Source organism: Stomoxys calcitrans, chromosome 3 (assembly GCF_963082655.1).
Source record: "Stomoxys calcitrans chromosome 3, idStoCalc2.1, whole genome shotgun sequence".
Lineage (NCBI taxonomy): Eukaryota > Metazoa > Arthropoda > Insecta > Diptera > Muscidae > Stomoxys > Stomoxys calcitrans.
The window spans coordinates 162610455-162636834 of NC_081554.1; the positions used below are offsets into that span (position 1 = coordinate 162610455).

The 26380-nt window shown below is 41.5% G+C and overlaps 3 protein-coding genes across 4 annotated transcripts in view; 1 reads left to right on the forward strand and 2 right to left on the reverse strand.

Moving 5' to 3' along the window:
* LOC106083528 (DNA-directed RNA polymerase I subunit RPA43) overlaps window positions 1-11545 on the forward strand; it is a 30539-nt gene extending 18994 nt beyond the window's left edge. The window contains exons 2-3 of one of the 2 annotated variants that reach the window (XM_059364685.1): window positions 10345-10910; window positions 10967-11545. In XM_059364685.1, coding sequence (XP_059220668.1) covers window positions 10359-10910; window positions 10967-11413 — 999 coding nt within the window. In that variant the 5' untranslated portion in view covers window positions 10345-10358 and the 3' untranslated portion in view covers window positions 11414-11545. Of the gene's footprint in view, window positions 1-10237; window positions 10911-10966 lie in introns of those variants that run through there. The other variant, XM_013246613.2, reaches the window with a different exon arrangement.
* LOC106083527 (GILT-like protein 2) lies at window positions 2364-8156 on the reverse strand. Its single transcript, XM_013246612.2, has 3 exons — window positions 7934-8156; window positions 7473-7817; window positions 2364-3208 (listed from the first exon to the last, which is right to left on the reverse strand). The coding sequence occupies exons 1-3, from the start codon at window positions 8033-8035 to the stop codon at window positions 2954-2956; spliced, it is 702 nt and encodes a 233-aa protein (XP_013102066.2). The 5' UTR covers window positions 8036-8156; the 3' UTR covers window positions 2364-2953.
* Window positions 11546-19023: 7478 nt separating the features above from the next.
* The window catches only part of LOC106083533 (uncharacterized), a 38265-nt gene continuing 30908 nt past the window's right edge, over window positions 19024-26380 (reverse strand). The window contains exons 4-12 of the mRNA XM_013246620.2: window positions 26099-26294; window positions 25932-26033; window positions 25582-25777; window positions 21548-21736; window positions 21339-21481; window positions 20751-21268; window positions 20537-20692; window positions 20335-20478; window positions 19024-20272 (exon numbers count right to left, since the gene is read on the reverse strand). Coding sequence (XP_013102074.2) covers window positions 19104-20272; window positions 20335-20478; window positions 20537-20692; window positions 20751-21268; window positions 21339-21481; window positions 21548-21736; window positions 25582-25777; window positions 25932-26033; window positions 26099-26294 — 2813 coding nt within the window. The 3' untranslated portion in view covers window positions 19024-19103. The remainder of the gene's footprint in view (window positions 20273-20334; window positions 20479-20536; window positions 20693-20750; window positions 21269-21338; window positions 21482-21547; window positions 21737-25581; window positions 25778-25931; window positions 26034-26098; window positions 26295-26380) is intronic.

Below are 26380 nucleotides of genomic sequence, written 5' to 3' on the forward strand. Positions count from 1 at the left end.
CCTAACAGAACTCACTGTCCCAAATTCAGCAAAATCGGATAATAAATGTGCATTTTATGGGCCTAAGACCCTAAATCGGAGGATCGATCTATATGGCAGCTATATGCAAATATGGACCGATCTGAGCCAAATTGACGAAGGGTATCGAAGGGCCTAACACAACTTACTGTCCCAAATTTCAGCGACATCGGATAATAAATGTGGCTTTTATGGGCCTAAGACCCTAAATCGGGGGATCGGTCTATATGGGGGCTATATCAAGATATAGTCCGATATAGCCCATCTTCGAACTTAACCTGCTTATGGACAAAAAAAAGAATCGGTGCAAAGTTTCAGCTCAATATCTCTATTTTTGAAGACTGTAGCGTGATTTCAACAGACAGACGGACGGACATCTCTAGATCGTCTTAGATTTTTACCCTGATCAAGAATATATATACTTTATGGGGTCGGAAATGGATATTTCGACGGAATGACAAAATGAATATACCCCCATCCTTCTGTGGTGGGTATAATGAAAGGTATTCAAGAGTAGAGTACGAATTTCATGATAAAAGTTGGGTCCAAGTACCTGGGGGGCCACCCCAGCCCCAAAACCCCTTAAAATACGTTAATATAACGACCATGACAATATGGCACTCAAATGAAAGGTATTCGGGAGTATGATACGAATATGATTAGGAAGTAGGAATAGGCTTTAGAATTTATTGATATCGGAAGGGGGCGGACCCTCAAACGTTAGCCCAAAACACTACCCAAAATCAAAAGTGAATCGATAAGGACAATATGGGTATCAATTGAAAAGTATGTGGGAGTAGATAACGAATATGGCAAACAAATTCATGTCAAAGTATAGGGGGTCACTCCATCCCACAAAAACAACGACTAAAAAACGGCAGAACCGATTTTCTTGACATGTTCGCATATTGTGTAGGTTTGTCTGGAAGGAAACATAGGCTATATAATTTTTAGATATCGGATGGAGGCGGACCCTCCCCTTTCCCCAAAAACGCCACCCATATCCGAAAGTGGTCCGACGGGCACAATAAGGGTATCAAATGAAAGGTTTTAGGGACCAGCAAACGAATATAGTATTAAAGTTTGGGTCCAAGTAACCAGCGGGCCCTTCAACCCCAAAATTCCTCTAAACAGATATATTCGAAGTTCATGTCGATATGGGACTCAAAAAAAATAATAGGCAGTAGATTACAAATATGGCATAAGAAATTAGGTCCAAGTATGGCATAAAAAATGAGGTCCCACCCCCAAATACACCAAATGGGCATATTAGCCGACCCTGACTATATGGGACTCAAATGGGAGTATATTACGAAATGACATTAAAATTTGGGTTTCTCCTAAAGATACGTTAAATGGGTTAATTGTCCCATTATGAAAATATAGGACGACCCAAATGAAAGGTATTTGAGAGTAGAAAACGAATTTGATATCCAGTTTTGGAACCAAGTGTTTTGGGGTATGCCCTAAAGCATCGCCTTAACTGAACTTCATTTCCAACTATGGCAATATGGAGCTCTAATCAACGGTATTTGGGAATAAAGAAAGAATTTGATATCTATTTTCAGTGCAAAGTGCCGGTGGCCGCCCCAGCCCCAAAACACCCTCCAAACGGTTCATATTTACCGACTATGGCAATGTGGGGCTCAAATTAAAGGGATTGGGAAGTGCAGCACGAATTTGATATCCATATTTGGGTCGAAATGTCTGAGGTGCCATCCCTCCCCTAGAAAGCACTCTATTACCCTATTTTTTAAAAACACCAGGAACCGAGCAGGGGCATACTTTTCACACATCAATGAGTGCTTTCCGATTCAAGTTTAAACTCAATGTTAAGGGTCTTTTTTTATAGCGGAGTCCTAACGGCGTCCCACAGCTCTTTGGGGAACATTTTTTAAACGACCATGCATGGCATTGTACCATACAAATGTCGCCAGCATTAAGAGGGGATAACCAACGCTTTGTCCGATGTTCTCGCCAGGATTCGAAAGCGTTCAGCGTCACATTCAGAGCGAAGTGTCCCCATCCTAAACAGATATTAGAGAGTTAAAGAAGGCGCAGTGAAGCGGGCCCGGTTCGGCTAGTATTCAATAAAAATCAAACAGCAATCCCATGGCAGCCGGTTGTTCGTACCGAATTGACCCGATGGACTTCTTCATCGGCAAGGGCTGCCGTCTCAGTGTATAACTCACTGCTACAACAACAACAACAACAAAAATCAAACAAAAAAAAATTGAATTTTTGGTTCAAAAGTCATATGATTAGCTCGAAGAATACGATCTCTACTTTTGTCTTGAGATGTGCTCTATTTTCAAATCAAATTTGAACTAAACTCAACTTGAGAGTTATGGTATTTCTTTTTACAATTTTGGCTTTATTTTAAAATCATTTAAAATATTTTCTTAAATACTTTTTGTCATAACCATAGCGAATTCTTTCTTGTCGATACAGATTGTAAATAATATCATGATTTTTTTTTTCTTTTGAATACGCTTTATCTTAATCTATACAAAGAATAGATGCAATTGTTCTTTTGTTTTCTAAATAAGACTTTGCTTTGACCAGAAATTTGTTAGACTAAAAAAATATATCATCTTTGGATGTTGGGTCACCTTAAATACAGAAAGCCAAAGCAGGCAATTAAAAAAGGCATACCATGATGAAGTTTTCAAATTTCTTTCAAAAACAAGGTTTGAAAAGGCTTTCGCGAAAAAAAACACTATAGTTAAAATTTTGTACTGCACTGAAGGTGACTTTAGATTGGTAAGTGTGTGATGAGCGGATTAGTAAATAAATGCATGGATGACTGACAGCCAGCCTCTTTGCCCATTGTCTGCCGTAGACGCCTCAGGCAACCATTTGGAATTGGTGACGAAGTAGTTTAGTGATGTTTTGATTTTGTTAAACTTAATAAAATAAAAACTATAAAATTGGTTCACAGATGTTGGCGACATAACTCCTCAGCTTTATCATTATCACCAGCTATCTTGCATATTTCTGCCAGCAGATTTTTTAGAATCAAAGCCTGTTTTCCCTGAGATCCATCCAATGTAATGGTGGGTATAAATGTAACCGAAGGACGCAAAGCATGCGTTAAATCGCCATTCAATTTTAATAGCTCGCTGCCATGTGAGCTGTCAAAGCATTTCTGTATGAGATCAACATTGTCAATGTTGTGCTGTTTGGCACACTGAAATTGGAAAACAAGAAAAAATGTTATAATATGGACTAGGAGGAATTATAAAAAGTTTTAATAAATACGGGTTATAGGCAAGTTTTTTTTTAATTTCTTATGACCTTTTAGTAATACATTTGAAAACTGAAAAAAACGAAGTATGAAAAGAAGATGAGACAAAAGTTGTCAACGTATTAAACAGCACAAGATAAACAATGCGGAATAAGTGTTTAAAGGGGATATGATGATGATGGAATTTACTCCTAATTCAATGCCGCATCTCCTCCTCGCCCCCACAAACTTTTCAGAAGTCTGCTTCTTTCTTTTTACTGCACTATATCAGCGATCAGAAATTGTAGTGGCCAGCCTGTAATGGATAAGTTATGCCTCCTCCTTCTTGAGAAACCGGGTCACAGAATCTTTGCCACTCTTCACAGAGAAGGAGTTTGCCGATGAGCAAGCCAGAGGTGGTTCACTGCTAGGCGTGGCTAATGCTACGCAGTCATCGTAAAAAGTCTACAATAAAATCCGCCCAATTCTGGGTTTACTAATTTCATAGCATTGGCCACGCCTAGCAGTGAACCACCTCTGGCTTGCTCATCGGCAAACTCATTCTCTGCCAACCCCTAATTGTCTGACGACTTTTTCAATGGTCCAGAGATGTTCCTTCAGTTATAGCGCAGTCATCGCAAAAAGTCTACAATAAAATCCGCCCAATTCTGGGTTTACTAATTTCGTAGCATTGGCCACGTCTAGCAGTGAACCACCTGTGGCTTGCTCATCGGCAAACTCATTCTCTGCCAACCCCTAATTGTCTGACGGCTTTTTCAATGGTCCAGAGATGTTCCTCCAGTTATAGCGCAGTCATCGTAAAAAGTCTACAATAAAATCCGTCCAATTATGGGTTTACTAATTTCGTAGCATTAGCCACGCCTAGCAGTGAACCACCTCTGGCTTGCTAGTCGGCAAACTCATTCTCTGCCAACCCCTAATTGTCTGTCAATGGTCCTGAGATGTTCATTGCACATTTCAACAAGCGTCAACGTAACATGGCCCAAGGTAAGAGCCTTCAGTCCTGCTTGACTTTAGAAATATATTCTTGCCCCATTGCTCTCTTTTTCTTCGGCAAGCCTATGTCCAAAAGATGCATTACGGCAGACTTAGGATCAGTGGATCTATAAAGATGGGTCAGCAGAGGAACATCTCAAGGAGGTTTACTGTCTGCTCTACTTTGGAACATAGCCATTAACAATATAAAAGTGGTCGCGTATGCTGATGACTTGGCATTTGCGGTTAGGGGAAAGTTTCCCAGCACTTTAAGAGATATACTTTATGAAGCTCTACGTGCAACTGCGAAGTGGGCTACCGAAAATGGTATAGGTATAAATCCGTGGAAGACATAAGTAGTTCTTTTCAGCAGGAGACACAAGTTGTCTACAGTGGCACCTGCTCCTTGGAAGGGAGAGAATGTTCCATTTACAGAAAGCGAAAAATACCTGGGTGTTTTTTGTTGGACAGGAAATTGAACTTCAAATCCAACATTTTGGAAAGGGCAAAAAAGCAACTCTTGCCCTATACACCTGGAAGAGAGCCATTGGCAAAAGTTGGGGGTTTGGACCGCGTGTCATGCATTGGGTATATACTGCAGTTGTCAGACCTATAATGCTATATGGTGTTTTGGTCTAATGGACGGCGCTTCAAAAGTCCACCTACTGCTCAATACTTAACGGGATCAAAAAAATGGCTTGCTTGTGCATCACAGCTGCACTGAGGACGACACCGTCTGGTGCACTGAATTTAATGCTACATCTAATGCCTCTTTACATTGTGGCTAGACAAATTGCAGCGTTCACTGCCGTTTAGTTAAGGGAGCTTTCTCTTTGGTCATGTGGCGGCTAAGGACACTGTGTTATCCTTGATACAATATCCGATGCTCCAGGCAGTGTGGATTACACCCTACCTGAGCCGCTTTTTGATAAAAAGTACTGTGTCACTATTTCTGTTAGAACCGATTGGAACTACGATATCCCTGGTAATGGAAATTACATAGACTTCTATACGGATGGTTCCAAACTAAACGACCAAGTGGGCTTTGGGGGGTACTCTAAATATCTAGAACTAGCCATATCGAAAAGGTTAGTCAGGCAGCCATTAAATCCCTGGAAATGTATTTCTGACCACAAAAACCGCCCTCGACTGTCGCAGATCTCTCAACGAGATGGCTGAGCAGTTCAAAATTCACCTTTTCTGGGTGCCGGGCCACGGAGATATCTCAGGGAATTGTAAAGCTAAAGAGCTTGCGAGACTAGGAACTACCCTACAAATTCCAGGAAAACTGGAATCTGTGAGTATGCCTCTAGCGATATGTAAGCTAAGTTTTCAGGGCCAGACCCGAAGGACAACGAATAAAAGATGGTCACAAAAAGGGGGCTGCGAGAATTTCAAAACAGGGCGAGTTATTGGCGCCTTTAAATAACCAAGGGTCACTCTGTTCCCGCGGCGATCGATCCTTTGGATCGAAACAAGCTTGCTCACCCACAGGAGCTTGACGAAGATCGCCACCTCCACATGAAAATGTTATTACCACAACAACGGGAATGAAAATCGTGTCTGTGCAGCTGTGAAAATTTTGCTCAACTCAGAGACGGACTCTGAATCCTCAGTTAAAAACCACCACCGAGAACAAACTTAGGTTTGATTGGAAGACTAGCCGCTTCACTTATAGACCTTAGTTCAATTGCATTCGCCTTAGAAGAAGGAAGAAGAGAAAATGAAGGTAGAGAATCTCAGACAAGGATACATCCCAGTAACGTGCAAGCGACCAAAAAGGGCAGAAAAGGAAAAACGAACGCACAAGACAAAAATCAGGGGAAGATTTAGGAAAGCAGGCGGCAGGGAGAAACTCTCACCGCTGAGAGTATGGTCTAAACAGGCTTTTATAGAATTCAAGAATGAGAAGTGCCTGGAGGGAATCCAGGCACGGAAAATGTGTTCACCCAATATCTTATGTCAGGAATCCACCGTAGCGCAGAGGTTACCATGTCCACCTATGATTTTTAAAACCCTGGGTTCGAATCCTGGTGATAACATCAGAAAAATTTTTAGCTGTGGTTATCCCCTGGACCATTTGTGAGGTACTGTACCATTTGGTATGACAGCCATGTAAAAACTTCTCCACAGAGATGTGTCGCACTGCGGCAGACGATTCGGACTCAACACCTGATTACTCACGTATATAGTGACAGTCCAACCGACCCACATCGAACCTAAAACACGCTAACCCTTCCTGAAGCCTGTATTATTCCTTCGCACCTTGGCAGTTACTATCCATCCATTGTGACACCACAGGAACAAAGGAGGAAGATGCCTTCTAGTCCCTACCGTGAAAAGATCCAGATCGCTTTGAAAAGCCCAATAACTTGCGAATGTTCACATCGGCTAAATTAGACAGGTTCTCAAAGAAATGAGAACGTAATCTGGAACACCTTCTGACTGCTAGTGCGGGACACACACACAGAAGGTGTTCTATAATCTATTCTTCTTCGATGTCCTCACAACTTCTGCAAAAGTCGTCGCTGGCAACCTTCAGTCTTTCAGCATGTTTTCCGATTAGAAAGTGCCCTGTCATGACGGATACAATGACTGAGACATCTGTTCCAGCCAGTAACAGCAAAGCGGTAGATCTCTTCAAGTTTAGATTAGGCCACATAGGTACTCAGTATTCGGGCAAGAGCTTGTGCCTTTCGACCTATCACTGTGACTCTCCGCTCGATTGCCGTTGCAGCTACTCCGTATGGAACATTCCAATATCCGCAACCTGTGGACGCGGCCGGTAGCTTGCAGCTAAGCTTCTCGTCACAGCAAAGAACACCACACAGATCGCACCCCAAAGTTACAGCGTGTGTGGTGCAGACCCGTGCCGTATACCCGTTACCTATTCAGTGAACCATCTTTCGATTCAAGCATCATTTAGAGTCTAACCAAAACCTAGCTTTACCCTCTTTGTGCATTTATCAAGATCAGTTTTTGGTTTTGTTTTCTAAGAATTCAAACTCAAACTGGCCTGCGTCGTAGGAAACCCATGTTAAAAATCTGCCGGCTATATTTCCCTTCAACTTCTTTTATGTGGAATGTCTCATTGTCTCTTTTAAGACATCTAACGGCAAGCGATTGCTTTAAAATTAGATATAATTTCTTAACTTTGTGTATGTACCGGTAACTTCTATTGCATTATTTTGCTTCAATGACACACAAATGAGCGACCACTCCCAATACCAACCTTATGTAATGCTTCCTTAGGCAAACGGTTATCTCTTATCATGCATGCTATCATATCAAGACGTGCCCTGGGATCTTGTACTGCTTCTATGGTACAAGCATGATATGTATTTGCCTCACATTCAACTTGGCCATGCTGACAATCGAAACGATATGTGCCATCAGGATTTGTCATTGTCGAGGCTTTGCCATACGGTACCATAATGATGTCCATAAGCGGTGAGGCATCTCTGTAGCTCGGCACAAGTTGTTTGGTAATGAAATGTTTGCTGTCGGGGCACAATGCCTCATAGAAGACAGTTACTAAAACGGGTGCTCCTGGCGCCCGCCTATAGGCTTGTGTATCCTAGAAAGAAAATTAGAGGGGTTTCAATTACTAGCTGCACAACGAAGGGCTTTAATGCGAACATACGTGGCTTTTTCATATGATCGTTGTAATTGTTGCACAGGAATGGTACTTACAGCTTCGAAAGGCCCAGTAAAAAGGAAATATCGTACTAATAGGAAAAGTATTGCAGCCACCCCAAAAAGTATCAGTAAGCGTTTCCTCGTCTGGGAAACCATGTTTGTGGGCTTTCAAGTTGGGTTGAAATATTTATTTTTTTTTAATTTTATTGGTAATATTGATAGGGAATTGTTTTCTTGCCGTTCGTTTATGTGTTGTCCATGTTTTTTTGTCATTGGATTATCTCTTTCTATCATTCGCTGATTAAGAATGTCAAGAGATATGTCAAATGGGGATTAGGGATTTACACTCAGAGAAAACTTGGGTAAGTAAGCAGTGTTGCCTCTGTAAATTTAATGAATTACCCAAAAATATGTTAACAGATTTTTATGTTCTCTACTGTAATTTGGGAGAGCTTAGCATATACGCATCTGATGCTGAATGCGTGGGTTCAAATCCAGGAAACTTCAGAAAATATTTTCAGCGATGGGTATTAGTCCCGGTAGTTGAGTTGGTAGAGTGCTCGCAGCGGTCGAGGGTTCGATTTCCACCTGAAGCACTAGTCCAAATTTTTCCCACGAACATTCCATTAAAGAATAGGGGGCAAACTTCTCACATAATAGTGGGTGCTGTCTGATTCAAGTTTTAAACTCATAATAATTAGATAGGTTGGTTGTTGTTGTTGTAGCAGTGTATTGTACACTGAGGCAGCCGATGAAGAACTCTATCGGGTCAATCCGGTATGTGCAACCGGCTGTCATGGGATTGAGATAGGTTGGTATTCTATTCTGGTTTCGGAATAGTCGCTGAAATTGTAGTTTCACAAGCACAAGCGAGACTTGACGTTAATCATATGTTTCCTTTTTTTAAATTAAATAATAAAATTTTTTAATAATAAAACAAACAAAACTGATGCCGGAAATGGTATCCATAATGGATATATTTTCCTCACTATAAGCAGAGTACTACATTTTTGCCTATTTTTTTCCAACTTTTTATACCCAACACCGAAGGATGGGGGTATATTCATTTTGTCATTCCGTTTGCAAAACATCGAAATATTCATTTCCGACCCTATATGGTATATATATTCTTGATCAGCGTAAAAATCTACGACATTTTTTTGTCATTCCGTTTGCAAAACATCGAAATATTCATTTCCGACCCTATATGGTATATATATTCTTGATCAGCGTAAAAATCTTCGACGATCTGGCCAGGTCCGTCTGTCTGTTGAAATCACGCTAGTCTTTAAAAATAGAGATATTGAATTGAAAATTTCCACCGATTATTTTCTTGCCCTTAATCAGGTTAAGTTCGAAGATGAGTTATATAGGAATATATCTTGATGTAGCCCCATAAAAACCGATCCGCCGATTTAGGGTCTTAGGCCCATAAAAGCCACATTTATTACCCGATTTTGCTGAAATTTGAGACAGTGAGTTGTGTTTGGCGCTTCGATATACTTCTTCAATTTGGCCCAGATCGGTCCTGATTTGGATATAGCTGCCATATAGACAGATCTCTCAATTTAGGGTCTTAGACCCATAAAAGTCACATTTATTATCCGATTTTGCTGAAATTTCGAACAGTAAGTTGTGTTAGTGTCTTCGACGTCCTACTTCAATATGGCCCAGATCGGTCCAGATTTGGACATATGGCAGCTGTAGACCGATCCGCCGATTTAGAGTCTTAGGCCCATAAAAACCACATTTATTATCCGATTTTGCTGAAATTTGAGACAGTGAGTTGTGTTAGGCCCTTCGACATCCTTTTCAAATTGCAATTTGGCCCAGATCGGTCCAGATTTGGATTTTTTTGACAGTACTTGGCATTTAGGTTTCAACTTGATCTCTCTTTACATTCTTTTTTTGTTTACGATTTCTCGTATTTGATGACATTTTCAATCGGCAGATTTGACATCCTTAATGATGTTCACTTTGTGTTTTGCAAGTGACCTAACCTTCTATTAGTGAATCCTGATAGTGGCCCTTACATCTTTATTTTATATAGACTTTTTTGTGTCGTTCATTTCTGTACGACGTGGCAACCCACGACGTACGGAAACGTACGACATAGCACTCAATGTTGTAAACATATCAGAGAAATCAAAACCGTCCAAAAAAATTACAAAATCCAAACATATCAAAATGATTGTAGTCATAAAATTCCACAAAAAGATATGTTCTTTGATATGATAGTCAAAAGCCGCAAAAAATGCATGCTTCATATATTTAGTGATTGCGTTACGTTCCACTAACCGCTGCTCGTTTGTGTTGCCACATGGTAAATCCATTTGTTCAGCCGCAGTTTTGACATTTAATCGGCCTGTTTGCTTTATTTACTCATTCGTAGCACGTTTTGTTTGGTTTCAGCACAAAATAAATTATAAATTTATTTTAATCATTTTATTTTAATGCCAGAGTAGTTTCCTGCGCTCCAATGGCCAAAAGACTGCAAGAATATGTAAAATACACCATCAAAGAGTTGAACGAATACGCACAGACTGAGGGTTCATGTGTGCGTAAAGTCAACACTAACTTCCACTTGTCCATGGGGCCCTTTAGTTTGGCCGATTTCAAACATGTCCTAATGGCCCACATTGTACGCAGCAAAGTTGGTTCCTACGATGTGCAATTGGATGGCATAGTGTTGGATGTGAAAAAGGTTAAGGTGTTGGGCGAATTGGGAGCCATGCGGGCCGATGATCCTCGCATACATGTCAACATCAATGCAGATGCCTATGTTTTCAAGCCCGAGGAAGGAGCAGTGCTTACCGGAGTAGTCAAGCACATAGGTGCCCATCATGTGGGAGTCGTGCTGTATAGGGTTTTTAATGCCAATCTCCGAGTAGGCCATAAAGTTGATAAGGATGAAATACAAATTGAACAAGAAGTAAAATTTAGAATAAACAATTATAATTTGCAAAATGTATTCCCCTATATCGATGGAGAACTGCTGACGGCCCAGGGAGAAACCATACCTCATAAGGGTGTAAGTATGATAAAGGGCTTGTTTTTATACAAATTTCTAAGGCTTTATACTTGCAGAAGAAAATCTTTAACAAAGACAATGATGATTCGGGCATAGAGGAGAAAGTAGAGGGCATACAAGAACTTGATGAGCTATTGTCAATTATTAAAACTGAAGAACCTCAACTACAAGAATGTGATGCTATTACCTCCACTAAGAAAAAATCTAAAAAGGCCTCTAAAAAGACCAAAGATGATATTTCTTCACACCTTAACGAAACACCTACACCGAGCAAAAAATCAACTAAGAAAAGAAAAAGTTCTACATCCCTACCAGCCTCTGTTACCACGGATAGTTGCGAGGAAACAGCACATCTACTAACACCTAAGAAAATCAAAAGGGAAAAGGTGAAAAGTGAAGACGATGTTACACCTCAAAAATCCAAGCAAAGGACAGCTAGTGAAACACAAATTTCTTTTGATCATATTGTTGTTAAACATGAATCCGTTTATTCGGATGACTGATGCTTATGTTGGGGTAAGCCCCCTTAGGATGTTAGTGTTTCTTTTAAAATTGCTTTTTCTAAGTGTTAGATTTTTGCTATGCAATTGTTTTAAACGTATCTTACAAATTTCAAATGCACTATGTTTTTTATTTAGTCTAATACATTTTTCTAGGCAAAACATATGTACAAAAATTAATGCTAAAGAGATTTGTCAACGTTAAATATATAACGTCCATCGACACATTTAGCTTCCGCACCAATTCTGTTGGCCTTGCATTGAACAATGTGGCTAAAAATTTGGTGATTGATATCTTGAAATTTTTCGCAGTGAATTAAGCGACAAGATCTACAAGGCTGAGGCAGATGTCTTTCGAATAATAACTCACCTTGTCATATCGAGCATCATATGCATTCAGTATTTAAGCAAGAGCCGGTGCCTCTCACTGAGACTCTCCGCTCAATGCCGCTGATTGTCCGCGACTGCAGTTGCAGCTACTCCGTATACGGAGCATCCCAATATCCTCAACCCGGTAGCTCTCAGCTGAGCTTGTAGTGACGATGAACACCACACAAATCGGTGAGAGTTCCAACCCGTGTGGTGGTCATAGTCATCCCATGCCAGGATCTCGACGCCGTCTGGATGAAGTGAGAAAGAAAATTGGTTGTTGCTGTTGAAGCCACATTTGCATGTGGAGGTAGCGATCTTCGTCCAGCTTCTATAGGTGAACAAGCTCGTTGCGGTCCATTGGACCGATCGTCATGAGGTCATGATGGCCATTGATTGTTTAAAGGAGGCAATACCTCGCCTAGTCATAAAGAGCATCATAGGCACTCAGTATTTAAGCAAGAGCTGGTGCCTCCTGTCCCCCCACTGAGACCGTCCACTCGATACCGCTGATTGTCTGCGACTGCAATAACAGTTACTCCGTATGAAGCATTTCACTATTCGCAGCCCTTGTGGTAATGATGAACACCACACAGATGGGAACTCAAAGTTTCAGCCCGTTTGGAGCTCATAGTTATCCCGTGCTAGGGAGGTTAAACAATGCTGTTTCACTCTCTGCGGCTTCGACTTACACATAAATGCAGGCAGCCGGTTGTACGAACCCATGGCAGCCGGTTGTACGCACTGGATTGACCCGATGGAACCCTCATCGCCAAGGGCTGCCGCCTCAGTGTACGTGTTCGCCTTTTTTTCGTCATATTCCGGAGTGCCTTCTCCGCACGCTTCTGTCCCGCGGCGGGATTGAAAAGAACCCCGGACTCTGGTTCTGTTCGGTTTACCAGAACCGCCTCCATCATCGGTCGGTGTCGGTGAGGTGTTACCGGTGCATAGAGTGGGTTCATTTCCGATCTTGCTCTGGCCTCACTTCACAACGGGAGTATAGTCATACTGGATAAGTTGCATGGCATGATGTGACAGAACATCAGTGGGGCCCAACACGCATACCTCAACTGTAGGTCGGTGGAGACGACCCTCCACGTGGTACAGGATGTCGAGACGTCTATCCGACACAAGGATTACACTTTGGCGGGGGCTTTCAATAATCTCCTAATGGACAAATAAAATGCTTTATGGCAGGATTATTAATGCAAACCTCGGGGATTATGTGGGGGCAGAAGGCGGGTGATCAGAGGAACGCCCCAAGAAGAGGTGTTCTCACCGATAATGTGGAACCTCGTGATTATTGAAATCTTGATGGATCTCGGTGGGGACGGCACGAGGATTATCGCTTATGCGGACGACGTCGTTCGGTTGGTCCGAGGCAAGTTTCTGACAACGATCAGCAAGATCTTGGAAGGGTCACTGAGGAGTTTGTCGCGATGGGCAACCAGAAATGCGTTGAGGACCAACCCAGGGAGACCGAGCTGGTGCTCTTTACGCGTAGATATATGATACCGAAATCCAGACTCCCGTCCTTGGACGGGGTCAATCTGCGGCTGTCGAAGGGGGCGAAGTACCTAGGCATAATCCTCGATTCGAAACTGTCCTGGAAAAGAAACACTGAGTAAAGAAGTCGTAAGGCACTGTGCGCATTTTACTCCTGCAGGAGGATGTTCGCTAGGAAGAGGGGGGTGACTCCCAAAACAATTTATTGGACGTATACGGCTATCGTGAGACCAGTAATGGCCTTTGGAGCACTGGTATGGTGGGACGCCGTAGGGAAGAGGACGCGTGCGAAGGAGTTCGGTAAAGTCCAGAGACAGGCCTGTGTCGGGATCACAGGGGCGCTGGGATCCGCACCGCAGGCAGGCCTGAAGGCGATGCTGGATATGTAGCTCATTAGGGCCTATATTCGGAACTGCGCCGTCAGGGTCGCGCTTAGCCTGAGAGAGCTCGGCATGCTGAAAGAGGATGGTTGCGGCCACAGTTCTATTCTGGGTGTTATGGATACGGAGGGTAGAGGGTGTACTTGAGGAGGATGAGACCTCGATCTACAAAGATGGCTCCAAGATGAAGTCAGGGACTGGATTGGGGGTCTACTCTGATGTGCTCAATATCAGTATGTCTCTGAGACTGCAAAAGGTCAGGCAAAGGTCTGTGCCATTGCAGTAGCCGCAAGAGAAATTCTGGCAAGGGGCCTACCGCCCTAGAAACTCAGAATTTATGTCGACAGTGTGGCGGCGCTCAAAGCTTTGGGGTCGAGGATGGTGCGTGGCGGACTGTTTGGAATCCCTGGATAGGCTTCGGGCCCACGATGTGACGCTGAGTGCGACAGGAGGGGTTCGTCTGCGCCGGGCGGACCAGTCATCGGTCTTGCCTACGTGCCATTTGTCGAGCTACTGAACACAGTAGAGGGGATGGCCAGGGCGGCGTCGGTGGCAAGGTGGTACACGGTAGATGGTTATCGGACTGCGTAGGCGATATGGCCGTTCATCGACCGAAGGAGGACGAGGGAATTGCTGGCGTTCGATAAGGGGTCGATGAGTACTTTAACAGGGGTCATAACCGGACACTGTGCCATAGGCCGCAAGGAGGCGCGCATGGGAATACCGCACAATGACTTCTGTAGGAGTTGCCTCGATGAGGATGAGGAGGAGACTATTGAGCACATGTTTTGTTCTTGTCCGGGTCTGCGGAGACGTAGGCCCTCCTTTCTGGGGAGCCGTTTCTGTGTGATCTGGGTGAACTTGCGAACGTAACTCTCCAGAGGTTTGTTGAGGTAACAGGATGGTTCCGAAGGGAGTAACACACGCTCCGGTAGGTTGCGTAGCGAAGGGCGGTTATTCACCCCCCGCTGGGGTTTCTCCACTCTTCCTCTCTTTTTCTTTTTATTCGTGTATAACCTCTTGTACTAGGGCTCACATTTTCCTTTCTTTCTCTAGGGTACTACAATGGGCCAAACTGACCTCCGAGTAAACTCACCTTTGGTGGGCGACCCATTCAACCTAATCCTTGATCGTAGCAGGGGGATTTTCGCCAAAATTCCACTTTAAAGGGTGCACCACCGATTTCGCTGAAATTTGGAGTGTAGATGTGGGTTGACCCCAGGAACACGAATCCTGTAACTTATTAGGGGGTTGCATAAAATGAAAAAAAAGCGGGAATGCGCCCTATAAACTGCAGTTTTCCCACTGCTGAGTCATCTGCTGATTGTTTGTAAGCAATTATTACTTACTTACATTTCATTATGTTTTTCTTTTTATTTACCTTTTGCGGTAGTAAACAAACAACTTGATTTTAAGGAATTTTAATATTTTATTGAACTATATCCAATTTTGTGTTTCACTGTTAATCCTTTGAATTTCATTTAGATGACCATATAGTTTTAAGTTTTGATTTAGGGTGTTGTTTTTTTTTTGTTTTTTTTTTTACCTTCAATATTTACTTAGTAATTAATGACATTTACATACATATCAAGTGTCATACATACATTCACACATATGAATGATGGCATTTAATTAATTATTTATATAATATCTATAGTTGTGTTTAAATATATATTAATATAAATATATGATTATACATACATACTTAATTTTACTGAAAATTATCAATATGTAAAATTAAAATTACATTATTTTCTTAAAGATTTTAATTATTTCATTTATTTATTTTATTATATTTTTAAGATTATTTATTTGTCTTAAATTAGTTTAACAAAAGGTACAACATTGAACCATATAGTAGTTATGGAGATTTTGTTTTACAATTAAATTTTCAATTCATAGACGTGGTATTGATTTATTTTGCAAAAATAATGAATCAATGAAAGTGTGATTAAAAGGAAGACTTACTTTTGTGGTGTAAACGCCCCTGAAGTGGAAATGTTGCCAGTACCCTAATAAGCTGTTTTAAAAATGGACAAAGTTGCCAACTTTAAATAAAACACTTGGAATTGGTAATATTTTGCCAATAGGTAATACCATGGTACCATTAATATAAGTACATCCTGAGGAGGTACATGCATTTTAAGTTAAACAGCGTAGAACCTAGATTCTGGTAGTTGGTCTTTCAAAAAACTCGGACCTCCCATAAACCCCGTTTAGACTGCTCATTAAATCCGGATTTAGGGCTCTCGTCAGCTGTTTTTATAAAGGAAAAACAGATGATCGAGCCACTAAATCCGGATTTAAAGAGCAGTGTAAAACGTGGTTAAAAAGTTTTAGATTTTCACTCAGATTTAAGGGGTGTTTACACATGACAATAATCATTCACATTTTAACGGAAACCATTATATAAACAGAAAAAATCTGCTATATTCTTTTATATGATTGAAGTTTCCCAAAAAATCTGAACGATTTATTTCTAATATCTCACACTAAATCCTCCTTTATGTGTAGATAACTTTTGATTTTTGTTTTTTTTTTTAGTTTTATGTTTAACACAATATAAACTATAAGTTGTTTTAAAAACATTTAAAGTTAGTTTTAATGTATAGACGAAAAATAAATTAAAATATATATAAACAATTGTAGATATATAAATAATTTAATTATAACTTACATTTAACAAATATATATTTTGATTTTAATACATGCTTAATTTTATTGTTTTTTTTTTTAATTTATACTTTAGTTTTAAGTCTTTTGTTTATTATTAATTTTTGTTTGTTATTTATTTATATATTTATTTTAGTTACCTTTAACAAAAGACTATGAAGTAACAAATAGTATATGTGTAAATATGTTTTTTGTTAAAAAAAAATAAAATTAACAACATTTATACATTTAAATTTTGATTTTGAGAGTATTAAGTTTGACGTATGAGTTTTGGGAATGAATTTAAAATTTGTAAAAGAGATTAAAATAAAAAATGCTTTTAAAAATTCTGAGAAAACTATGGGGGAGATCTGGCAACCACAAATATTTCTAAAGGAGGGTAAACATTTTAAAATAGCCTGTCAGTTCGACTATTAGCTGTCATAGAACTTAAATGAGTTAGATTAAAAAACCTGGTCTTCAAAGAAAAACGATTGCCTCATCTAGGTGAGGTTAGATAAGAGTGTCAGTCCTTTACAGACTCACTTAGACAATTTTAAGTGATACCACAGTAGCGACAGATTAAGGCTTCCGGCGGAAATCGAACCCACGACCCCTGCACTGGTATTCCAAGCACGCTATCAACTCGGCTACCGGGGCACCCTTTTTGCCTCATCTAATGAAACAGTGTCTAAACCTGAGGTTTCCGTAAAATGCAAAATTGCCCATGAACATTCCACTAAGGAACAGGGCAAAACTTCATTTTCATATCAATGATTGCTGTCCAATTTAATTTTAAGCTCAATGATAAAAGGACTCGGGTCCGAACGGCCTGCCGCAGTGCGACACCCCTTTGGAGAGAAGTTTTTACATGGCAAAGTAATTAACAAATGCAGCCAGCATTAGTAAAGGGATAACCACCGTAAAATAAAATGGGGCTACAGAAATAATGGTTCAACTGATGCAGTTATTGTTAAATATCAGATGAGCCTGCTGGGCAACATCGACGAGTAACAGTGCTATTTTACAATCAGGAACATGCAAGCAATGGTCATGATGACAGCGAACGTCGTAATGGAAGCAAAGATCGAATATTAGGTAGAGCCGTTCCTTCTCCAATCACTCTGGGATACGAGATTTTGGCAATTTGCAATTTTCAGACGCCTCCAGGTTCACCCTCTGATCAGACAGTACAAGATGATGAAGAAAAATGGCAGCAGACAAGAGAAGCACAACCACAAGAGTCGAGAAATAGGTATTGCGGCGATGCTGTAAAGATAGTGACTGCTACACGCAAAATGCATCTGCTAGCAGAAATGTGGAAACGTATGGCGCGAGTGCCACATAGGGGTCCACCTTTGTATAATGATGTTATAATGCCGGAGTAAAACCAAGGTGATTTGTCTATCGCCAGGGACATAAGATGGATTTTAAACCGGTAGGAGGCGACGAAATGGTATCCCTAGTGATCAACAGTATGGCTTCTATAGAAAGCACAGTTCCGAAACGATGAAAGTACCGAATGGATTAGGATCACTACCCCAATGTAAAGATTTGCTCCAGGGCATTGTACTACCATAAGGGGTGCAAGCATTTTAAGTTTCAGCATTGTGAACACAAGATTCACTCTAAGAGTTACATGCATTTTAAGTTCAATCTTGAAAAACAATTTTTATGACAATTTATCATAGTTGTCAAATATGTTTAGAGTATTCAACCGATTTTTTTTAATAAAGGATATGCTTAAGATTGGCATTGTTTTGTGTTTAACTGGAACTACATGCATTTTAAGTTAAAATTTTAAAACTGGTTACATTTGGCACAAAAAGGGGAAATAAGCATTTTAAGTTTAATTTTGTGGTGAGATAAATACCATGCAAAGGGCAACTGCGGGCAGTATCTAGGGAACGTATGTCGGGGGTGCCCCATAAGGATCCAACTATGAGTTCCCGGCACGGGATTACTATAAGCACCACACGGGTTGGATGTCTGATCTGCGATATGTGTGGTATTCATCGTCATTACGAGAAGATCATCTGAGAGCTACCGTGTGCGTCCACAGGTTGCGAAAAGTGGAAAGCTTCTTACACGTAGTAGCTGCGATTGCAATCGCGATCAATCAGCGATATCGAGTGAGAAGAGTCTCAGTGAGAGACCGGATGACACCGGCCCTTGCTTAAATACACAACTTTGAATTCCGATCTCTCTGGTTTTCATCACTGTCACAAGAAGCTTAGCTGCGACCAGGGGGGCGCTTCCACAGGTTGCGGATAGTGGAATGCTCCATACGTAGTAGCTGCAACGGCAGTCGCGCTGCTAGATATGAGAAGGCGAATTGGCAGCTTTAAATAACCAATGGCCACCAAGTTCCAGCGGCGATCAATTCTTTTGACAGAAACGAGATTGCTCACCTACGGGAGCTAGACGAGGAACGCCTTCTCCACATGAGAATTCGGCTACTACATTAACAACCAAGCAGAAAAAGATTCTCCAAGCTGATTATATAGCTTGCATACCCTAAAAAGCAAAAAGATGTATCCCATCCTAAAGTTTAACAACCTCATTCACGAAACTTAATGTAGATCTGTGAATAAGTCCGTAAATATTTGTGGTTATCAAAATCTTCCAACAAGTTGAACTACTTTTCGAGTTATGAATGAAGAGTTTAAAAGTTGAAGTACTACGTAAAGCGCAAAGAGAAAATCATCGATGAATGAAAAAAACAATTGAAATAATCAATTCTTTTACATCCGAGGGAGTGTTGAAGTACCAGGGAATACTTATAACTAGACAGAAATTTCTTGTATATGTACACGTTTCTTGCCCCCACCAGTCTGGGTGGCAGACGAGGTTCCCGCTTGTCGCAAGATGCCACCACCTGTGCCAACCCCCACACTACTCGTTGATGTTGTAGGCTGTTGTAGTTGCGGATGCTGCTGCTGCTGTTGTTGTTGTTGCTGATGTTGAAGCTGCTGCTGCTGCTGTTGTTGTTGCTGATGTTGAAGCTGTTGCATATTTTGAAATGATTTTGGTGGTGGTGGAGGTTCGGGTATATCATCATCTTGCGTTATATCATCATCTCGAGTCATGGATACCTTGACGGCATTTTCTATGTCCTTGAAGGACATTTGATCAGATGATTGTACCGAGGCAAAGTCATATTGATTCAATTGACCCGAGGAGCCTACAAATGAGCCACGTTTACTTTGTAGGCTGGCGGAAACAGCAATTGAGGGATCCAGTATTAGCCCCGCATTACCACTTACCATGGCGGGTAATGGATTATAGGTGGCCATTTCCATGGTATTCACCACCATTAGATGCTCATTAGGCTGTTCTGTGGTTATGGGTACAATGTTCGAGGTCATGGGATATGTGGCTTCCAAGGGCAGGTGATGTTTGGTTTTTAGCAAATCCAAAGTACTGGTAGAGCAGGCAGCAGCCCAATTTGTATCCATACCAATTTGAGAGGGTGTCAAGTCTACCATTAGTTTCTCATCCTTTGTCTGCACAGATTTCTCATCGTAACAGCTGTATTCACCAAAGACCACAGTGGTTTTACCACTGACGCCGGCTCCACTGCCGTTATAGGATCCAGTCTCACTGCCCAAGGCATTGAGTTTCAGAATGCTGGAATTTTTGCTGTTATCATTATCCTGCAGCTCCTCCTTGGTTTTGGCATCTCTGGCCCGTTTCTCACGCTGATGATAGATGCCAGCAAAGATGAGAATATTAAGGATGAGCAGGAAACATCCCACGGCCACTGTGGCTACCAAAGCAGTAGTATAACTTTGAAATTGTTTACCACTCAAACGTCTTAAAACTTCTAGATTACCTATAAGACCGGTTGAGGCAGTGGCCATTTCTTTTTCTCGATTCTCGGTAAAGGAACGATTGTCAGTGGGAGGTGCTGTGGTCATTTCGGCAACAAACATGGCTCCATCCACTCCACATTCTAAGGGTGAGAGAAAGGAATTGAACAAAATTGTGAGGAATCAAGGGGAATAATAAACTAACCTGTTGTAGCTGTACTCGGCTTTTGTGTGGTATTGGTCTCCTGTGAATTTGAGGGTGGTGGAGTTGGTGTTTGTCTTCCCCTGGGCAGTAGCAAATTTTCATCATCATCTGCCGGTTTGGTTTGTATTTGAGCTCGAACTATGCCTGCAAGTTTGAGAATTTTATTAGATAATCAAAATTTTGTTGAGCTCTGTAAGCAAACCTTCATAGAGATTCATATTGTTCAGATCATCTTGGAATTGATGATGTCTCATGGACTGATCATTCATATTGGCATGACGGTGCAGTTGGGGTATTAAATTCAACCACATGGACAGTTTATGGCCACGATAATGACTTTGAATTTCGGCCTTATTACCTGAAGACAAGGTACGTTTAAGATCTATATGAAACTGTTAAAGAGTTTCTCTACTTACCCAATTCCATGTACAATTGATTCACAACATCATAGGCATCCCAGAAAGGCATTTCATCACCATCATATTTACCACTGGGGCCTAGGAAATTACCCACCTCACTGCTCCCGGAAGAACCATTGATATTATTTTGATCATCGCTATTGCTGCGAGAGTGACGTCTGAAATAAGTTCGCTTGGTACGGCGTTGATTGTAGAGCACAGCCAAATGTAGTGCCTCCCTAGCGGCGGCAGTTGCCACATCTTCTATGGTATGGAGCGTTGAAGAATTAATTGGACCATTGCTACTACTTGATGATGATGACGAAGAAGATAATGGAGATGGGGATGGTAGCGAGGATGTGGATGATGACGAAGACAATAATGTATCATTTACAGATGTTTTGTACAATGGCGATCGTTTGTATTTGTTGTGATCTTCATTGGTTTTGGCAGATAGTAACCCCAAGGGTAGACCAATCATTGAGGATGTTGATGACTGCGGTATGGGAGATGATAATGAGGGCTGGTTGGGATTGCTGAAAATCAAAGATGTTAAAAACATGAAATAAGAATTTGATCCACTGCGCAATACTAAAAAAAACTTACCCAGTTTTGGCAAAATTAGCCAAATATCTTAACATTAAGCGACTTATTTGTCTCTCCTGAGTTGTATAATTATGTGGAAATAATGGTGATGTTGGTAGGCCTAACCAAAATGGCACATCTTCGCCTCGCACTGAGCCGGTACGCTGTAAAAATGGTTTTTAGTATAATACATGGAAACTAATTCGGAGTAGTTCTTGATATTTCAATACCTGAGGATATTCCTCTTCCACTGTGCGATGTTTGAAGTGTAGAAAATATCCTTTGCCACCTCTTAGGCTATGCATGTAACCCAATTTAATCAGAGAAGAGGCAGTGTGACCATCGCTTAAAAATTGCAACGTGGCATCTCGCGAACTCAAAGGACTGCGAATGGCTTTCTCCCAGTCAGTGTATTCGTTCTAAAAAAAACAAAAAAATTTAGGATTTTTTTTTTTTAAATACCCCGATAAAAGATTACAATTAAAAAAAGAAGTGAAGGACATTTGAACTTGACATCAGTTCTAGAGATTCTGGCGGTTAGCATTTAAGTGCATAGCCAGTGAAGCACTTTTTTTAGGAGATATAAACATTTTAAGTTATCAGAATGAAATTATTAATCGTTTTGCGATGTATAAAAGTGTAAGAAGACCAAAAACTAGGCAGTTTAAGTAAAGGCAAAGCTACAACTAGAAAATATATGGATTTTCCATTATTTTGCGGAAAGTTCGCCCGTTATTCGTTTTTTATGGAGATATAAGCATTTTAAGTTATTGGATTGATATTAAGAAACGCTTCGCGAGACCTCTTAAGATTTTTATAAAGCCAGAGAGGTTTCCCGTATAAGCGAGGGCACAACCATTAATAGAAAGAGAAATCCCGGCACAAGATAACTATGTGTACCAAACAGTTTAGAACCATGAGCTCCGACATGTATGGTGGTCATCAACATCAAGCGAAGCTCAACTAGGAGCTATCTAGATTCCACAGGTTGCGGATAGCAGAATGCACCGTAGGTGTACCATTGGTTGCACGTGACTACTGAGAGCCTATGATCTCAATTTAAATCAATTTATTGACCAATGACCATCACGTTCCCGTAGATGAAGATCTTACTCACTTATAGGAGTTTGACGGGAATCGCTGCCTCTACATGCAAGTATGTGTCTACCACAACAAAAAGCACCTATCCCGCAGCTTAGCAAAAAAGGGAGCTTTGAAAGCGTCTTATAGATGAGGGACTATGAGTCATGCATGGGAACCCCATTATGACTGATGGGGTTTTATTTCTGCTAGATTAGGATCTGAAGATCAGAATAATTTCAGCTCATTCTTTTGAAGGGACCTACAGATCTTCGCATAATATGTAGATCCCTTCAGAAGAATGAACTTAAATCATTTTAATCTCGGGAATCCTTTCCATCTGTGAGGATATATAACACCTTCATAGAAAGTCTAGCATTCAGTCACTTAGTCGTCTTGTCATTTAAATTGCAAATTTGTCCATGAACATTCCATTAAGGAACAGAGGCAAACTTCTCAAATTCAAGTTTAAGCTCAATGATAAGGGACCTACTTTTTATATTCCGATTCCGAACGGCGTGCCGCATTGCGACACATCTTTGGAGAGACGTTTTTACATGGCAAAGTACCTCAGAAATGTATCCAGCATTATGCGGGGATTACCATCGCTTATAAATTTTTCACATATTCTCGCCAGGATTTGAACCCAGGCATTCAGCGTCACAGGTGGGCATGTTAACCTCTGCGCTACGGTGGAATTCTTGTCTAGAGTTCCTGAATTGGCTGAGTGAATCATACTCTTGCCGGTCCAACTGGTTGTCTACTATTTTGTCTTGTGTTTTGGTTTACAAACTGAGATGCAGGGATATACGCAAAATGTTGAGTTGAAGCTCAACGGATGATCTCATCAGGGACATTGTTGACGAGGAGAAGATTGCGTGGGTGGTCCCTACTTTCCAGCCATTTAAGTCGGCCGGACCTGACGGAATTATCCCGTCACTGCAGCAGGAGTCCCATGGAGTCACTCTGCCCTGGTTTGAGCGGATCTTCCGAGCGAGCTGGGCAGGACTACGCCAGGCTCGCTACCTGGCATACCGAGAGCATGGAGGGAAGTAAAGGGAAACCCCCTTGTCCCCTGAAGGTGTTAAGGGACTGACGCTGGAAAACTTCAGTGGGGCACAACACGCATACCTCAAAGGTAGGTCGGTGGAGACGGCCCTCCACGAGGTGGTACAGGAGGTCGAGGCATATCTCCGACAGAAGCAGACGGCCTTCTTGGATATTGAGAGTGCCTTCAATAATGTGGAGATAATGTGCTTTATGACCGGATTATTAATGCTAACATGGGAGATAGTGTGGTCCGAAAGCGGGTGACCGGAGGAACGCCCCATGGAGGGGTGTTCTTGCCGATTCTATACAATCTCGTGATTAATAGGATCCTAATGGATCTCGGTGCGGACGGCACGAGGATTGTCGCTTATGCGGACGCGTAGATATAGATATAAGATACCGGAGTTCAGACTCCCGTCCTTGGACGGGGTCACCCTGCCGCTGTCGAAGGAAGCGATGTACCTAGGAATAGTCCTCAATTCGAAACTGTCCTGGCAGAGGCATACCGAGGAAAGAAGACGCGAGGCACTGTGCGCTTTTTATTCCTGTTCGGTAAGGAGTGGGGTGTAACTCCCGAGATGATTCACAGTTCGATTCTGGGTGTTATGGATGCGGAGGATAGATTGAGGAGACAAAATAGCACCAGTGCCGACTTAGTGAGGGTATTCGCGATTCGATTTCCTGTACTTGAGGAGGATGAGACCTCGATCTACACCGATGGCTCCAGGATGGAGTCAGAGACTGGATTGGGGGTCTACTCTAATGCACTCAATGTCTGTATGTCTCTGAGACTGCCGGACGAGTGTACGGTCTTTCAGGCAGAGGTCTGTGCCATTGCAGTGGGCGCAGGAGAAATTCTGGTAAGAGATTTACAGCTCTCGAAACTCAGAATTGATTTGGACAGTATGGTCGAGGATGGTGAGGTCAAGATGGGTGTCGGATTGTTTGGAGTCCCTGGATAGGCTTAGGGCCCACGATGTGACGCTGTCATGGGCTCCTGGGCATGAGGGGATTCCAGGAAATGAGAGGGCGGACGAGTGCACCAGTAGGGGTTCGTCTGCGCCGGGCAGACCAGTCATCGGTCTCGTGCCATTTGTTGAGCTATTGAACACAGTAGAGAGGATGGCCAGAGCGGCGTCGTTGGCGAAGTGGAACTCGGTGGATGGTTGGCGGACTGCAAAGGCGCTATGGCCGGTCATCGGTCATCGGCCGGAGGAGGACGAGAGAGTTGTAGGAGTTGCCTCGGATGAAGAGGAGACTATTGAGCACTTGCTGTGTTCATGTCCGAGTCTGCAGGGACGTAGGCTCTACATTCTGGGCAGCCGTTTCTTCCGTGATTAGGGTGAACTTGAGAACGTAACTCTGATATGTCTCCTGAGATTTGTTGAAGGAACAGGATGGTTCCGATGGGGGGTTAACTTAGGTACTTCCGTGTTTGCATGGGGATGGGCGTTTCTTCACCCCCCGCTCGGATTCTGCATTCCTCCTGCTTCTAGTCCGAAGTTATACACATCTTCTTTCTGTTCCCTTTCTTTCTAGGGTACCACTATGGGCCAGACAGGCCTCCTAGTGAACTCATCTTTGATGGGTATCCCACTCAACCCAACCTAACCCAAAGGAAGCGTACTGTCTCCGCTTCTGTGCAGGTCTACAGATCCTATGTCAGCCTTAATAGACTTTCTCATGGAGCTCCTTTATGGTTGAAGTCGCTTTTTCTATTGAAGGCACCCTCAATGTCAATAAATACTACCATTGCATATTCTTTGACAGCGAGAGAGTATTTTAGACAGCCAAGTAGGACTGTGAATATATCCTTGCAATAGACGTGCTGTTGTTGATCTTGAGAATTTTTAGCTTAAAAGACTAATAGTACGGTTTTCGGGATTTTTAAATGTCCCTCCATGCTACAGACGGCTACCTCTCGCTGAAGATATAAAAGATTCCACGGTTATAGATACGGGGATTTGATTAGGTTTGGAGTCTACAAGGATTTTAAGTTAGTTATGTGAATTGAATTGGGTTAAGGTTTTACAAGCATTTTAAGTTAATTTAACCTGTTTTTTTAAGATTTTTGTTAACAAATTTTGTTACAACATAATCGGGATTTCTTTAAGAATTAAAATTTTAAACTTACCTTCAACACGGCAAATATCTCATTTAAATGATAATGGAAATTATTTCGCACAAATGTTCGAAGTATACGATCTCTTCGAGTTTCATTAAAGCCAAATTCCAGATCTTGAGCACTTAGATCTAAATGCGATTCCACAGATGTTAGGCAGAATATGAGGTTACGTTTAGGAAAATTTGCATATTCAATTCCTGATGTACTGTGGTTATAAAGAAAAAATATATAAACATTACAAATTAAATTTAAAGACAAATATTGAATTATTGTCGAGAGAATATTCAACAAAATTTAATCTTTAGAGGATTAGTTTAAAATTTTTTGTTAATTTAATTTTCTAGATTTCCTGTACTTACCTAACTATAGCTGAACCTATAGGCAGTGATAGTTTACCAATAGAATCTGTATTGGGTGATATGACTGTACCATCAATGAAGGGAGCAAAACCAACTAAAAAACTATAAAAAAAATATTTTTTTTAGTATTTGAAACTTTGTATAAAAATTTTCATAATGAGTCGTACCGTGGGTGATCAATTTTAACCGCCAATAATTCGGCCACTGTTTTGGTACGCAGACATGGAGCCAAATCATCATAGAGCATATCACCATGGCAACCTGTCTGTTCAGCCACTCTACGTTTCACGAACAAAGGATTCTTTTGTATGGCCCAGGGAGATAAAGCGGAACCGCTGACCAAGGCCACATGATGAATAAGATCTAGGGGGAAAAAACAGTAAATGAGAGAATGGGTGATTAAAAATAAAAATTTTCAAATACCAAAAATAGTCTGAGTATTTTGGTAT